Source organism: Octopus bimaculoides, chromosome 12 (assembly GCF_046866305.1).
Source record: "Octopus bimaculoides isolate indiv1 chromosome 12, ASM4686630v1, whole genome shotgun sequence".
In the NCBI taxonomy this organism is placed as follows: domain Eukaryota; kingdom Metazoa; phylum Mollusca; class Cephalopoda; order Octopoda; family Octopodidae; genus Octopus; species Octopus bimaculoides.
The window spans coordinates 64,970,092-64,986,070 of NC_142939.1; the positions used below are offsets into that span (position 1 = coordinate 64,970,092).

The window sequence follows — 15,979 nt, forward strand, 5'->3', positions numbered from 1 at the left end:
CTATTAAAAAAAAACAATATTGCCATAATTAGAAGTGAACAATCAATAATTAAAGTAATTATCAACTAATTAGTATAAAGAGAAAGTCAGTCAGTAGTTACTTCATATAACTATATATACTATAATCAGCTGAGATGTTTTACACTTCTCACATATTCTAATCAAGGTAGATTCAAAGGTAAGTGGCCTAACTACAGGAAAGTCTAAAGAAGAATTAAAAGATATTATTGGTAGGAATATGGTAGAAATAACTCCAAAAGATCAAGTCTTTGGTAATGTGTCATTTAGTAATATTAATAATGATTTCTAACATTGGCATTTAGAAATATTTTGGGAGGGATATAGTCTCCTAAATCAACTCCAGTACTACTTTATTTTATTCATTCTTGAAAGATGAAGGACAAAGATTTGTAAATGCTAATGTTAATAATAATAAAAATAATCCTTTCTGATTTTGGCACAAGGCTTGCAATTTGGAAGAGGAGCAGCTGGAGGAGGAGAACAATTACATTGATTCCAATATTCAACTAATGCTAATTTTATCAACCCCAAAAAGGATGCACATTGATCTCAGCTGGATTTGAACACCAAATGTATAGATCTGGAAGAAAGCATTTTTGTCTGCCAGTATAACAATTCTGTCAGCCCACCGGTAACAATAATAACTTCTGATTTTGTCACAGGGCCAACAATCTTGAGGTGAGGGAGGAGCATCACTCAACACCATCAACCCCAGTACTTAACAAGTACTTTATTTTATCAACTCTGGAAGGATGAAAGGCAAAGTTGACCTTGATGGTATCTGAACTCAGAGTGTAAAGAACCAGAAAAATACTGACATTCTAACAATTCTGCAATTGTAATTGTCTCTAAGATAGGCACAAGGACATTAAAAAGCAAAGTCTTATGCCTATGCTAGAAACTATTATTATTACTATATCAAGCACAGATATCAATTCTAACTAGTTTGCCAGTTTTATTTTCTGAAACAGCAGGGGAGTGGTTATTTTTGGCTCCAGTGAACTATTACAGAAAAAAGAGTGTTACAGTTTACTAATTTACTTTGAAATTAAACCATAACTTATTACTATGTAGTAAAAAAAACAAACAAAAAAAACAAAGGTGCAGTTTCATAAGAAGAGCTAACAAACAGTTCACAGTGAAGCTCCTGCCATCCAACCTGACTGCTACATGAAACTGGTTACAACAGGATAATTAGTACAGCTTAGAGAATACATGTTCATAGAAACCATAGCTCACAACAAGTTCTATAAAGGCAATGGTAGGAAATATTAGATATTTTGCACATTAGTTAAACAATAAACAACTTATTGATACTATTATTTCAAGAGATCTTAGACTTAGCATAAGTAACTTCTTCGTGTGCAAATCTGTTGGTGAATGGTCTCCATGTATCTAAATAAACAATGATGTGCGACTTCATATCAGAAACCTAGTAACCCCTGGCTCAGCCCAGGTGAACAAGCTTATCATCAAAGACATTCCAGCCATGAACTTCATGCCTGTTCATCAGGCACAGTTTACTTGAAACGAAATTATCTAATGCATCCTTCTTTTCTATGACAGTAGTAGAGTGTGATCTGAAAGAGATTTGGCTGCTATTTCAAGCAGATCGTGTGATCACCAAAACATCCTTGTTGTTGCAAACCAGAGCAATATACAGCAATATATAAGTCTGCATTGTATTATCTGCATGGCATGCATACTAATATGTTTCCAAACATCAAAGCATTAAATAATACTACTTTATTCTTACACCATACAGACTACACATTCATTAAGTTCATGATAGGATGCAATGAGTATATATTTAGATATAAAGTGTTGGAACAAAGGTTTACTAAATTAACATAGCATAAAAGTTTCCGATGATTTTGTGCAATCGAAGCAATCTTTATTGTCAACAGGAAATGATAAACTGTTGGGGGGGAAAGTATAAGCTGATAGCAGCATAAGTGATACAGCATAATGTCTTTTAATGACACTAATACAGAAAAGCTGAGATAATTGATAAAAGACCTAATGAAAAGTGTTCCATTGAATCTTGAACTTTCTATGACCTATTCAGGTAATAACTGGTCAAATGTCATTGTACAGTCTACATTCAGACATTGAATGTGATAAAAGAAAAGAAAACACTTCACCTCTCTCAATTAAGATTCATTAATGAAAGAAGTAAAAAAATTACATCTTTCATTAGCAAACTAACAGCACTTTGTGTCTATCAATGTCCTTTTTATACAAATTAGTAAAAGGAGGAAGGACAGAGCCTTCCACATTGGCAAAATAGAGGAAGTTGGTATCCAAACTGAATACCTGCAAGTTAAATTCTAGATGAAGATTGTAGTGGATTGTTTGAATGTTTGCAATATTATGAACTCTGCTAAAGGCACCCATGTACCAGATAGTGTTAAACTATGCAGTGCATTGATACCCAAGGATAGCATGATGGTTTTAAAGCAGATAGTGTATTAGGCCCACAACACAAACTACAGGCACTCAAGAATATGATGGTAACGTGTTAGGCCTACAATCCAAGAACCAGCTGACAGTGTTAAACCAGGCAGTATATTAGGTTTAACAATATCAGTTCTTAATAATCTGTATAACTTGTTAAATAAGATAAAAAAGTGCGTTTTTTTAAACTAGTAAAGAGTCAACATTTATGAAACGACAACTAACTTCCTAAAGTAAAAACCACAAAACAAAAAACAAAAAAACTTATACCATATTGAAGTGCTCCAGTTGATGTTGTAATTGGTTAGTCTTCTGCTGTTGTATGTAGAAGGCTTCAGTACAGGCAGTGTTATCTAAAGAGGTGGAGTTTGGTGGTAAACCAGGTGATTGTACAGGTGAATATGAAGTCTGGGACAGTGGTGATGTGGGTGACTGACAGCTACTTTCACTATTTCTATACTGTGTCAGAGAAGGCTGAAAAGAAAGGGGAAAAAAAGATTGCTTTTTCATTAAACATTCTAACCAAACTCCTTATTTTTGTCCAAATATCTTTCTCTATTTACTTAGCCATCAAATATTAATTTAAATTATTAAGTAATTAAAATTTTTAAAGGGTTTTACAGTAAAATTGGAAGTTATTTAATTTTTATAAAATGATTTTAATATATGATATATTTTAAACAGTTACTGAAAATATTAACCAAGAAGTTGTGGATAATTTCAAAATTGATAGAATTGATAAAGTTACTCATATTTACATTTTAGAAGAACGGTGGAGATCAGACATCAAAGACAGACAAATGTTGAACATTTCAATGAAAGACAATGTGTATGGAATTGGAATTCATATGGAAAAATGAAATAAATTTATTAAATAAACAGCAAATTTAAGCAATAATAAAGCATTTAAAGAAACTGAAAATAAGGTGACTTAATTCAAGCTACACATGCATATCAAAAGCATATATCTGAATAAACACTAATGATAATTATTAATAATAATCATAATAATAATGAACACACACAAAAATCAATAAAATAAACAGTTGAAATAACAAATTTCACAAGTTTACAGAATAAAGCAAAATGTTATAGTTTAACAGGAGGAAAAAGATATGTGTGTATATATATGTGCCTCTGTGTGTGTGTGTGTGTGTGTGTATAATCATAAACATCACAAATTTGCATGGTATCAAAGAAATTGTTAGTTTTCTATATCACCACACACAAAGCAATAATTTCTTTTTACAGTTTCTAATTTTCTTTTTTACAAATAAAATTCTAACGACTATCCAGTAAATTTCCTTAATGATTCCTCAAAGCAACAGCTAAACTTTCTTTAAAAAACAAAAAAACAAAAAAACAAAAAACAAAAGCAAAAAACTTTTAAAACTCAGTCCCTGCTTCCACAATGGATTTAGCAAGGTACCACCATCATCATCTATCACACACATATTAAAAGTTCACTTCCCACCCACATAGTTCTGAGTTCAGACCCTCTACAATATTAGGTCGGCCAAAGCCTTGTGAATAGGTTTGGTAGGTAGAATCTAGAAGTCCATCATTTGTGTGTGTGTGTGTGTGTGTGTGTGTGTGTGTGTGTGTGTGTATGCACATGCAAAAATGCTTATGTCTCTTGCGATATATAAAGGTCTGTTGGGCCTTTAGCTAGAAGTAGTGTGTGTGTGTGTGTACTGAAGTGTAGATACACAGAGACGACATTTTATAGCACACATCCTTATTACAAGAGAAAGGAATGATTTATATTTTGTTGCTGCTGAGCCCCAACCCAACTCTAATCAAAGATGCTCTTGAGCTAAGTTATTCCAGCTCTAACCATCCTGTCTAATGAAGATGTCAGGGTGTGATCTAAGTAGATTTGGCTTCTATGTCTAGCTAATCAAGTGACCATCTAAGGTTTTTTTCATTGACTTGAATTGTTTTAACACACTGAACAATTGCAATTCCTTTTCCTCTTCTTTGAGGTTTTCCCAAACAATAACAACAAAACTGGACGTGGAAACAAAGGCTGCATAGTTTGTGATGGCACATTTTTAATTTTTCTTTCATAAACAGGTCTCAGAGGAGGAAAGGGAACTACTATAGTATTTTTCAAGGGAGCTACTATAATATTTTTCAGGCGCTCTTCAGACTGGAGACCTACCAAGCCTGAAGGCATGTAACAGAGTGGATTTCATTAAGCACCTAAGAGCTAGGTGGTACAAGGAGTTTACATCCTGCCCCTGCCCCTCAAAATAACAAGATTTGTTTATTAAGTGTTATTAGTGGGTGATAAAACACATGACACAACTACAGCGCACCATATACGGATCACTGAATGGCACTTTGGGCAAGTGTCTTCCACTATAATCCCAGACTAACTAAAGCCTTGCAAGTGGATTTGGCAGATGGAAACTCAAAGAAGCCTGTCGTATATATACATATACACACACACATATATATATCTGCATACACATACACTATAAATATGTATATATATATATATATATATATATACACACACACACACATATATACATACACATATATTTACACACACATATACATACATATATATAAAGGTATGAAACTGTGTATTAGGATTTCTGTCAATAACTGATGAAGAATTAGGGTCCTTCTGTGTTGGTCCTACGAGTAAGTTTTTTTAGTATTTAATACATTTTTCATTTATATACATACATTTATGTGAGTGTGTGTGTTGGTTTATTTACAGCCCCGTAACTTAGCAGTTCAGCAAAAGAGACTGATAGAATAAGTTTTGGGGTCAATTTGTTCAAGTAAACCCTTCAGGGCAGTGCCTCAGCATGGCCGCAGTCCAATGACTGAAACAAGATTAAAAAGAAACCTCATAATTTTCCTCAAGTGAAATTTCAAGACAACAGATAAAGCATGGCCTAGATGCCACATGCTTCCCTTCCCAGATCAAGCCAGCATGGCTACAAGAAGGGGGACGGTAAAAGGCCAGACAGTATGACAATTTTCCCATTCTGTGGTAGTAGGTCCCTCATCTGAGATGCCACATGTTGTGACACCTTCTCCAGTAGCAACTTAGTGTTGTCAGTAACCAGTCCTGGCTCCTGTAGCAGTTGAAACCTCTGACATTCTTAGCCCCACCCCCCACCCCTCCACCCGGATCGCATCCCTGCTCCCTATTAACAGGGCAGAGACTGCTGTCTGCAAGTGTGAACCCAGTGAGTCAGAGTGGCCATTCCAGCACATCTCCCTCACTATCCTCTGAGCGATGCCTTTTCCATTTTGTCTGCTGGTGCCATTAGAAATGTTTCGATATTGTGAGGGGCAAGATTCTCCGTTAATCCATTATACACACTATAAGCTTAATTACATTCAAGAAGACAAATAACATTAATACATGTGGAGTAATTAAACCCACTTCAACCTACACAGTGTTTCACTAACTGGAATAAAAATTTAATGCCCTCCTCTCCTGAACATATCTACCTTCTTTCCACACAGATAAAACCCTACATAACTGCGACCATGTATTGCCAAAGGGCCAGCAAATCATTCAAGAGAGAGAGAGGGGAGAGAAGGAGGAAAAGAGAGAGGGGGGAGGAGAGAGAGAGAGGAAGAGAGAGAGAGAGGAAGAGAGAGAGAGAGAGAAAGAGGAAGAGAGAGAAAGCAATCTAAGCCTTTATTCCCAGTGACACACCTTACTTTCAAGTAGTACTCATAGCAGTAGTAGATGAAAACAGCTCAAAGCATAAAAGATATTTTTGCATGTTAATTACACCAACCTCAGACGTATGTCAATGGATGTGTGTTAACTTACATGCATACACTGAAACAGTAGTAACTTGGTGTGTTCTGACTACATCATTGTTATATGCAGAAAGCTATTTTTCATCCCTGAGTGAAGAAGATAGCTCTTGTCTTTTAACTAATTAGTAAAACTGATAATGTAAACCAGTGAACAGTCAACTCCTGAAACAACCCGCCATCATGTTTTAGATTCATACAGCTCAGCTGCAGATGTTAAAACAATAATGATAAACAGTCTCATTAAATGGACTGCAGCCATGCTGGAGCACTGTTCTAAAAGGTTTAGTCAAACAAATCAATCCCAATACTTATTTCTTAAGCCTGGTACTTCGTCTATCAGTGTATTTTGCCAAATTATGAAATTATGGGGATGTAAACAAACCAACACCAGCTGCCAAGCAATGGTGAGGCAACAAACACACATACATACATTTATAAATTGAAAGGTGTAATGAATAAACATTATTGTAATCGGTTAAAACAGCTTTATGTCATTCCCAAATTATCAAAAATCGAATATAAATATATATTAAAATAACAGGGCACCCAATGGTAAAATCCAATCATATAAAATATACACATGTACACAAATAAAAGGTGATAAACCCTAAAAGAGTAACACAAGTGAAGTGGAATGAAGAAAAATATATATGGAATAAATTCATGCATAATAAAGGTGACTAAAAATTTAAGGCAATGAAGCTAAAATAATATACATAAAAATACAAGAGTATGAATAGAAAAAGTAAATAAATAATAAAGTGTAAGGAAACCAGAACAGAGTCCATTTAAGCCCATCTCTACGATCATTTCAAAGAATGCTGATTCACATCGTTAATGTACAATCCATTAAGGAAATCCAACGGCAACAACTTTTCATCAGGAGAAAACTTCACATTTCTGGTTATTACATTGTTTAATTGCAGACAAGTTAAAATGGACAAGTTATAAAAAAATAAAATAAAATAAAAAGTTATAATAATACAGTGGATTCAAGCAAGGATTAGTCCATTGTCCATTTCAAAGATAAAGAATTGCTACAAGTATTACTCTAATAGCAATAAATCTTCAATTAAGTTTTCAAATTCGTTAACACCAAACTTGGGGTCCATTATTGCTTCTTTGAATAGAAAATAAATGGAAGGTGTAATTTGGCACCTGTTGCAGATGTGCATGCCAATAATATGGTTAATAATCCAGGGGACAATGATAAATTATGGCATTCTTCACTGCCTTCAGGCGTTGACAATTCAGCGCTTGGGAATGTTTCTGTTGGAAAAAAATGCGGACCCTTTTAAATTTGCAGGGACTGTTGGGACCCTGAAATTTAGTTGTAATTTCAGAACCCCAAATTTATGCCCCCTTAAGGGGTTTGCATAAGAAAAAACGTAGTCTATAAATGTATTGTTAAAGGGGGGAATAATTTAGTTAGGGAATATAATTGGAGCACTATTGATTTTAAAAGGAGATATAGGGACCAAATGAGTTCATTTTTGAATGCCAAATACTCCAATTCTACCACATTGGCATCCTATATTCATGATTTGAAGAAGAGTAATATGAGCTATACTATTGAATGGTCAGTCCTGTCCGACCCCCCACCAACCCACATTTTAATGCTAATTTAAACAGATGTAGATTACGTCTAAGGGAATCATACTTGATTCTTAAATGTTTTAGTTCAAAACTCCTTAATAAATTTTCTGATGTTCTTCCTTTTTGTAACCATAGGTTTTTCTCAACCTTCTTGAGTAGATACAAAAATAAGGGTAAAATTAAAATGAGATGTTTCAGAGGACCATCTGAGCCGTGATCTCAAATTGAAATTGAGTAAAACCTGCAGCAAATTCTTTATCTTTGAAATGGACAATGGACTAATCCTTGCTTGAATCCACTGAAATGGACAATGGACTAATCCTTGCTTGAATCCACTGAATTTTAACTTTTTTTTGTTTTTATAACTTGTCTGCAATTGAACGATGTAATAACCAGAAATGTGAAGTTTTCTCATGATGAAAAGGTGTTGCCATTGGATTTCCTTAATGGATTGCACATTAACAATGTGAAGCAGCATCCTTTGAAACGATCATAGAGACGTGCTTAAATGGACTGTACATTATTTATTTACCTTTTATATTTATACTCTTGTTTTTTTATATATTTATATTATTTTAGCTCCATTGCCTTAAATTTTTAGTCACCTTTATTATGCATGAATTTATTCCCTTTATATTTTTTCATTCAACTTTACTCCTATAGGTTTCATCACCTTTTATTCGTGTACATTTTATACTATTGGGTTTTACCATTGGGTGCCCTATTATTTAAATATATATTTATATTCGATTTTTGATAATTTGGGAATGCTATAAAGTTGTTTTGACTGATTGGAGTGTTTATTCATTATACCTTTCAATTTATTTCTCCTTTCACCTCGGTGTCCCCTGAGCACATCCAGCTGCAGTCCTATTTTCAGTTTTGCTCTTCGGTTTAATGAAGTTATAAAAATACCTTCTTAAACATATGTATGCAATGGGCTTCTATATAGTTTTCATCTACCAAATTCCCTCACAAAGAATTGGTTGGACCAGGATTATGTTAGAGGACACTTGTCCAAGGTGCTGTGCAGTGGGACTGAACCCAAAACCACATGATTACAAAGAAAGCTTCTTAGCCACACAGCCATGCCTTGAAAAGGAATAAGCAGTGTAAAGTGGTATTAGACATTCAAAACATCAATTTGAGACTTAAAGGAGACAACAGACTCACAGGTGGGACTCAAATCATGCATCGATCACGTTCCCTCTGCCTCATAAAATAATTCAACAGCACTTAAGAGTTTGCAATTTTATTAATGTTCAAAACATGATGGAGTATTCCACTTTCGTTCAAGACAGAACAGAGCAACACACCCAATAAGATATGTGTTTATCACTAAAATCATACAGTTAAAATATGATGAACAATTTACAGCAGCTGATTTGGGAATATGGAGTATCAGGTACTCTAGATCAGGGATCTATAACTATTGGGCTACAGAACAGTATCAGGCCACACAGAAGGAATAAATTTTTCATTTTTATTTCTATTTTACTGGTTATCACAGTCTGCAGGTTGGTTTATTTTGAGAAAATTATCATTTCTGTCTGTGCCTTGTTCCCACACTTGTCTTTTTTTTTTTTTTATATTTCTATGAACCGATAAATTAAGCCCACAAGCTAACTGAAAGAGTAATAAGAACACTAAATTCCTTTCTTGTATACACACACACACATATATATATATATTACAATGTAACAATTACATTATGTGTACAATTATTGAATTAATATATATATTATGCAATTTGTGTTTTGTCATGTGCATGACTAAATTCCCACCCACCCTTGGTCCATCAAAAAATTGTCTTGCATGAAACTGGTCTGTAGTGCAAAAAAAGGATGGTAACTACTGCTCTAGACATATGGTTCTGTTGCTTTCTGTACTAGATTGGTGTGAGAAGCAACTACAGTATATTCTTTGTATTTTTCTTCTATTATTATTATTATCATTACTATTGTTGTTGTTGTTATTAAAGCAGCAAACTGGCAGAATTGTTAGCAAGCTGGGCAAAATGTTTAGCAGCATTTCATCTGTTTCCATGTTCTGAGTTCAAATCCCACCAAGGTCAACTGTGCTTGCCTTTTGTCATCCCTGCATACATCATATTCTTTTCCACTCTAGGCACAAGGTCTGAAATTTGGGGAGAGCGGGCCAGTCAATTAGATCGACCCCGGTACGCAAGTGGTACTTAACTTATTGACTCTAAAAGGATGAAAGGCAAAGTCAACTCCATAAAGACAGATGAAATACCTCTAAGCATTTCACCTGGTGTGCTAGCCGCCTTCTGCACATATCATATTGCCATGCTCCCTATGGACCATTTTCTCATTCAATCTACTTCTGTAACATATCAATATTCTAGAATTCTGACCATGGTCATGTTTTTTTCTGCAGATATTGAAGCTGGACATGAACAACATCAGTTTCTCAAGTCACAAAGGGCCTGCAAAGGTCATGCTACAGTCACAACTCATTTGAAACTGTCTTAGATATGTTCAATGAGAATCAACCAGAAATGTCTAACAAGAACAATTTCTTTACATTGGAATAAAGGAAAAGTCTTCGGCTGAAAACTTTTTAAGACCTCCAGCAATCAGAGTTGATCCTATATCTTCTCCCTGGAGTCTCCTAGCCAAGATTTTATATTGCAAATCAGCAGTTGCCCATGCAGCAACTCTCGCTTCTCTACACCATGGATGTTGCCCAGCATGAAGGCAAGACTGATAAAGCTGGACACCAGTGCCATCACAAGTAAACTCAGAACATAGGAACCTAGAACAAACACCAAAAGGCAGTTTATTTAATACTCTTAACAATTCCACCAATCCATAAACCCAGACTTATCTTATAGGTCAAAGTCAACCCAACAGGAAATGAACCGAGAATGTAAAGAGCTGGTTAAGACAACAATACTGTGAATTATTTGTCAGACACTAAAGCAATTTCACGAATCTATGACCTACTAAGTACAACAATTAAATGAATAGACCCATAGAGTCTTTCTATATATAAGCTCATCTAATATATCTTCTCATATGCATAGAAGTGGCTCAAGTGGAAGATACATTAAATTGCCTTAACAGCTATACTTGAAAGACTAATGTTGTTGTTTAGTTTCCAAACCTGCTTTGATCTAACAGATACAAAGATATTAAATTCTGTCTTTTAACATACTCAGGACAATACTGTCTAATCATTAATTTTAATGAATCCTTCCATTTTTGTTTAAAGATCGCAAAATGTGATTTGAGGGAATATTAATTGTCATTTGTGGTAGGTTGAGCAACTGTGTAGATACTATTTTGCTAGATCATATTAATTTAATGAATACAGACCGGATATCATAGTAAAGACTGATATCTTGTAAATTTTCAATATCATAAAAGAAACTGATATTTTTTGAAAAGCCCAAAAAGAAAGATAATATTTGACTTAATATACTAATGTACTATAAGGTAACCTAGTCTAATTTATAATAATAATAATAATGATAGATAGATAGATAGATAGATAGATAGATAGATAGATAGATAGATAGATAGATAGATAGATAGATAGATAGATAGATAGATAGATAGATAGATAGCATAATATTATTTCTATTCAAATACTGGTTATGAAATTGAGCTTCATAATAACAATTAGTGATAATTTCATTTCCAATTTATATTCTGAATAAATAATATTTTTTTTTAAATCTGTTTGAATATGAAATTATACAGTAACAACAACAAGTGTTTATTGTATTTTCCCAATTTGAAGATCAAAAGCAAAGTTATGCTTCTTCTAAATTCAAAGACAAACGGACATAAAAGAAATACAAGGTAACTCTTTCAAATGGAAATCAAATTTTCTACCAAAGAATTCACTCAAAGATTAATAAATAGGCAACTTTAAGATTTCTTTTTTATTTTGAAAGTGGCATTTGTTTAATAATAATGTTGTTGTTATTATTATTATTATTATTATAACTGACAACATATTTATTGAAGAAAGAGAAAATTTTGATAAGATTACTATGACTAAAAGCAGTTATTGATTTAAGAGATAAAAAAGAAGTAATTTGTCTTGGTGCTAGGACACATTAACTGTAGGATAATCTTCATCTGGGAATTGGAGGATGTACGATTTCAGCTAGATATAATGTAAACCAAGAGGAAAGTCAAAGTGAATAAAATCTTGTAAGTGACCAAGAAGATGAAGAGCTGCTATTGTAGTTGAAAGTGGCCACTATATTTTATACACACACACACACACACACACACACACACATATATTCTTTTACTCGTTTCAATCATTTGACTGCAGCCATGCTGGAGCACCACCTTTAGTCAAACAAATTGATTCCAGGACTTATTTTTTGTAAGCCTAGTATTTATTTTATCGAGCTCTTTTGCTGAACCGCTAAGTTACAGGGGATGTAAACACACCAACATCAGTTGTCAAGTGATGGTGGGGGAATAAACACAGACACACACATATATACATACATACATACATATATATATATATATATATATATATATATATATATATATATATGTAAATATATAAAAACAAAAAGATAAAGAGAGCAAAGGAAAGGTTGAAGAATTTTATGGATAGAGTCTTACAGCTGTTTCTGGGAAGATCCAGTACTTCCCTTCATCGGAGACAGAAAAAATAAAGTAATCTATTATTATATCCATATGCGGATATTTTTATTATGAAGTGGTAAAGATTGTGATGTGCTGAAAAAAGAGAGAACAGTACTTGAAGTGTAGTTTCATTCCAGTGGTAAATATCCGTGTAGAAATCCATGCAAAGTAATCCTTGTGTGAATAATCCGGAAATTTATGTTGGAACGAAAGTTGATATAGCATAGATAGCAGAGGTACATATATTCCATATTGCGATGGATTTTTGCTTGTTTACTTGAAGGATGTCCAAGTCAAGTGAAAAGTGAGCGGTAATTAGGTCAAGTCAAGAAGACAGATTATTCACACAAGGATTACTTTGCACGGATTTCTACACGGATATTTACCACTGGAATGAAACTACACTTCAAGTACTGTTCTCTCTTTTTTCAGCACATCACAATCTTTACCACTTCATAATAAAAATATCCGCCTTTGGATATAATAATAGATTACTTTATTTTTTCTGTCTCCGATGAAGGGAAGTACTGGATCTTCCCAGAAACAGCTGTAAGACTCTATCCATAAAATTCTTCAACCTTACCTTTGCTCTCTTTATCTTTTTGTTTTTATATATTTACATATACACATGCTAATACACGACTTATAATCCCCAATCCTGTTCATACAACGACTGGGGCAAACTAGTCGATATACAGCACTTACTCGGTATTACCTGTATCCTTCTGGGTTTGGTTAAATCCAATACCATCCTCAACCTTATGTATATATATATATATATATATATATATATATATATATATATACACACGACAGGCTTCTTTCAGTTTCTGTCTACCAAATCCACTCACAGGGCTTTGGTCAGCCCGAGGCTATAGTAGAAGACACTTGCACAAGGTGCCACTCAGTGGGACTGAACCCGGAGCCATGTGGTTGAGAAGCAAGCTTCTTACCATACAGCCACTCCTGCACCTATAGCCAGGCCAAAAGTCACCTGACAGTAAATCAAAACCCATTTAATACCAAGATTAAAACAAAAACTTAAAACCAGTGATTTTAACTCATAGCATTCAATTATTAAACATTCATAATCGGAATGAATAAATAAAATTGAATATTAAGTATTTATGGAATTTTGATCTACTGTCAGGTGACTTTTGGTTAACCCTGTATATATATATATATATATATATATATATATATATATATATATATATATATTTATATTGAAGACTCCCTTCAGTCACAAATGATCATGGGATTGCACCAAGAAAGTTACCCTCCGAGGCACAAGTCTGGGCAAGGTTGTTTATGGGAGGCCAGCAGTTACCCATGCATACCAGCCTCGCCTCTGCATGCCACCGATGTCATTCAAGGGAAAGGTAAAGGCTGATACAGCTTGGCACCAGTGATGTCGCAACTCATTTCTACAGCTGGGTGAACTGGATCAACATGAAATAAAGTGTCTTGCTCAAGAACACAACACACAGCCCAGTCCGGGATTCAAACTCCCAACCTCACAGTCGTAAGTTCAATGCTCTAACCACTGAGCCATACATAATGACTTGCACAAATGATTTGTTTATAGTGGTCAAATGTATGTGCTATACCTATACATTAGCTCACTCTCTCCATCAAATCGATGTTGCCTGAACAGGTGCACTGTTTACCACAAGTCAGGTGTTGAAGTGATTGCAGAGTACAATCAAGAGTACAACACACCACCCAATCTAGGAATTGAAACCACAATCTCGCAATCATGAGTACAACATCCTAACCACTAGGCCATGCATTCTCATATGTAAATATATATATATAAATATAAATATATATATATAGGGAGAATTCACAAAAAAACAACAGACGAAGACAAGTGGTGTAGACAACAAATGGATGTATTAGTATGACGCTTGGGAATAGAGAAAGTCTTTAATGTTTCGAGCCTACGCTCTTCAACAGAAAGGAACAAGGAGAGAAAAAGGTGTATGTATATATATATATATATATATATATATATATATATATATATATATATATATATATATATATATAAACATACACACACATCCATATACACACACACACACATATACACATTTTTATACATATTCGCTTTTACTTGTTTCAGTCATTTGACTGCGGCCATGCTGGAGCACTGCCTTTTAGTCGACCAAATCGACCCTAGGACTTATTCTTTGTAAGCCTAGTACTTATTCTATCAGACTCTTTTGCCGAACCGCTAAATTTCGGGGACGTAAACACACCAGCATCGGTTGTCAAGCGATGTTGGGGGAGACAAACACAGACACACAAACATATACACACACTTATATATATATATACACATATACGACGGGTTTCTTTCAGTTTCCGTCTACCAAATCCACTCACAAGGCTTTGGTCGGCCCGAGGCTGTAGTAGAAGACACTTGTCCAAGGTGCCACGCAGTGGGACTGAACCCAGAACCATGTGGTTGGTAAGCAAGCTACTTACCACACAGCCGCTCCTGTACCTTATATATAAATATAGTGGCCACTATCAACTATTGTAGCAGCTCTTCATTCTTCATTATGCGCGTGTGTGTGTATGTATAGTGTGCAGTGTAAATGAATGATTAAAAACTTCACCAGGTGGTCTCAGGTTTGATCCCACTTTCTACTGTGCTGACAGATGTCTTGTGAGTGAACGAAATTTGATAGACAGAAATAATGTAAGAGCCAGTCAAGTACACACTCACATGTGTAAGTGTGTTGGGTCTGTGTGTGTGTGTGTGTGTGTGTGTGTGTGTCCCTGTGAATCTTAGTATTGACACTGCCAAGCAAAAAGTTTGGCAGCTGGGGGGGGGGGGGGGGTCAACATACGAAGGAAGATCTATTCTTTACTTCCAAACAGGTCTGGTCTGGTGTCAAAAAGGGCATCTAGTTGTATAAGACCTCTTCAAGAAGTCCTTCTAACCTATGCCAGCAAAAGCTTCCCTCCAGTTATTATTATTGTTTCTACTATACTCAAAGAAAACAAATATATATATATATATATATATATATATATATATATATATATATATTCCAGAAATGGCATTAATTTTCTTAGATCATTTAATTTACTTCAATTGATCAATAAACCAACTGAGTAAACCTATCAGTAATGTACCCATAATCTCTACTGGAAAAAAGCTATAAGCCAAATTTGCTCCAATAAAGGAATTATATGTAATGGTTATTATTTTAACTTGTTTCTTATATATATATATATATATATATATATACATATATGTGTGTGTGTAGAGAGAGAGAGAGAGAGAGAGAGAGAGAGAGAGAGAGAGAGAAGAGAGAGAGAGAGAGATGACTAGGAAGCCTACTACGGCTCCCTACCTCCAGCCTCAACTCTAAGTTTAGAACCTAACATGAAAAATTATAGCACTTATGCAGCGTACCTTTTGGTTTAGAATATCAGTGAACTAA

The 15,979-nt window shown here is 34.4% G+C and overlaps 1 protein-coding gene across 15 annotated transcripts in view; it reads right to left on the reverse strand.

Annotated features, from left to right (window-relative positions):
• Nucleotides 1-15,979, reverse strand: part of LOC106881030 (CREB-regulated transcription coactivator 1) — a 170,834-nt gene that overhangs the window by 31,418 nt on the left and 123,437 nt on the right. For 9 of the 15 annotated variants that reach the window (XM_089361219.1, XM_089361216.1, XM_089361217.1 and 6 more), the window contains one exon: nt 2,749-2,952. In XM_089361219.1, the coding sequence (XP_089217345.1) occupies nt 2,749-2,952 (204 nt within the window). The remainder of the gene's footprint in view (nt 1-2,748; nt 2,953-15,979) is intronic. The other 6 variants (XM_089361220.1, XM_089361218.1, XM_014931223.3 and 3 more) reach the window with 1 other exon arrangement.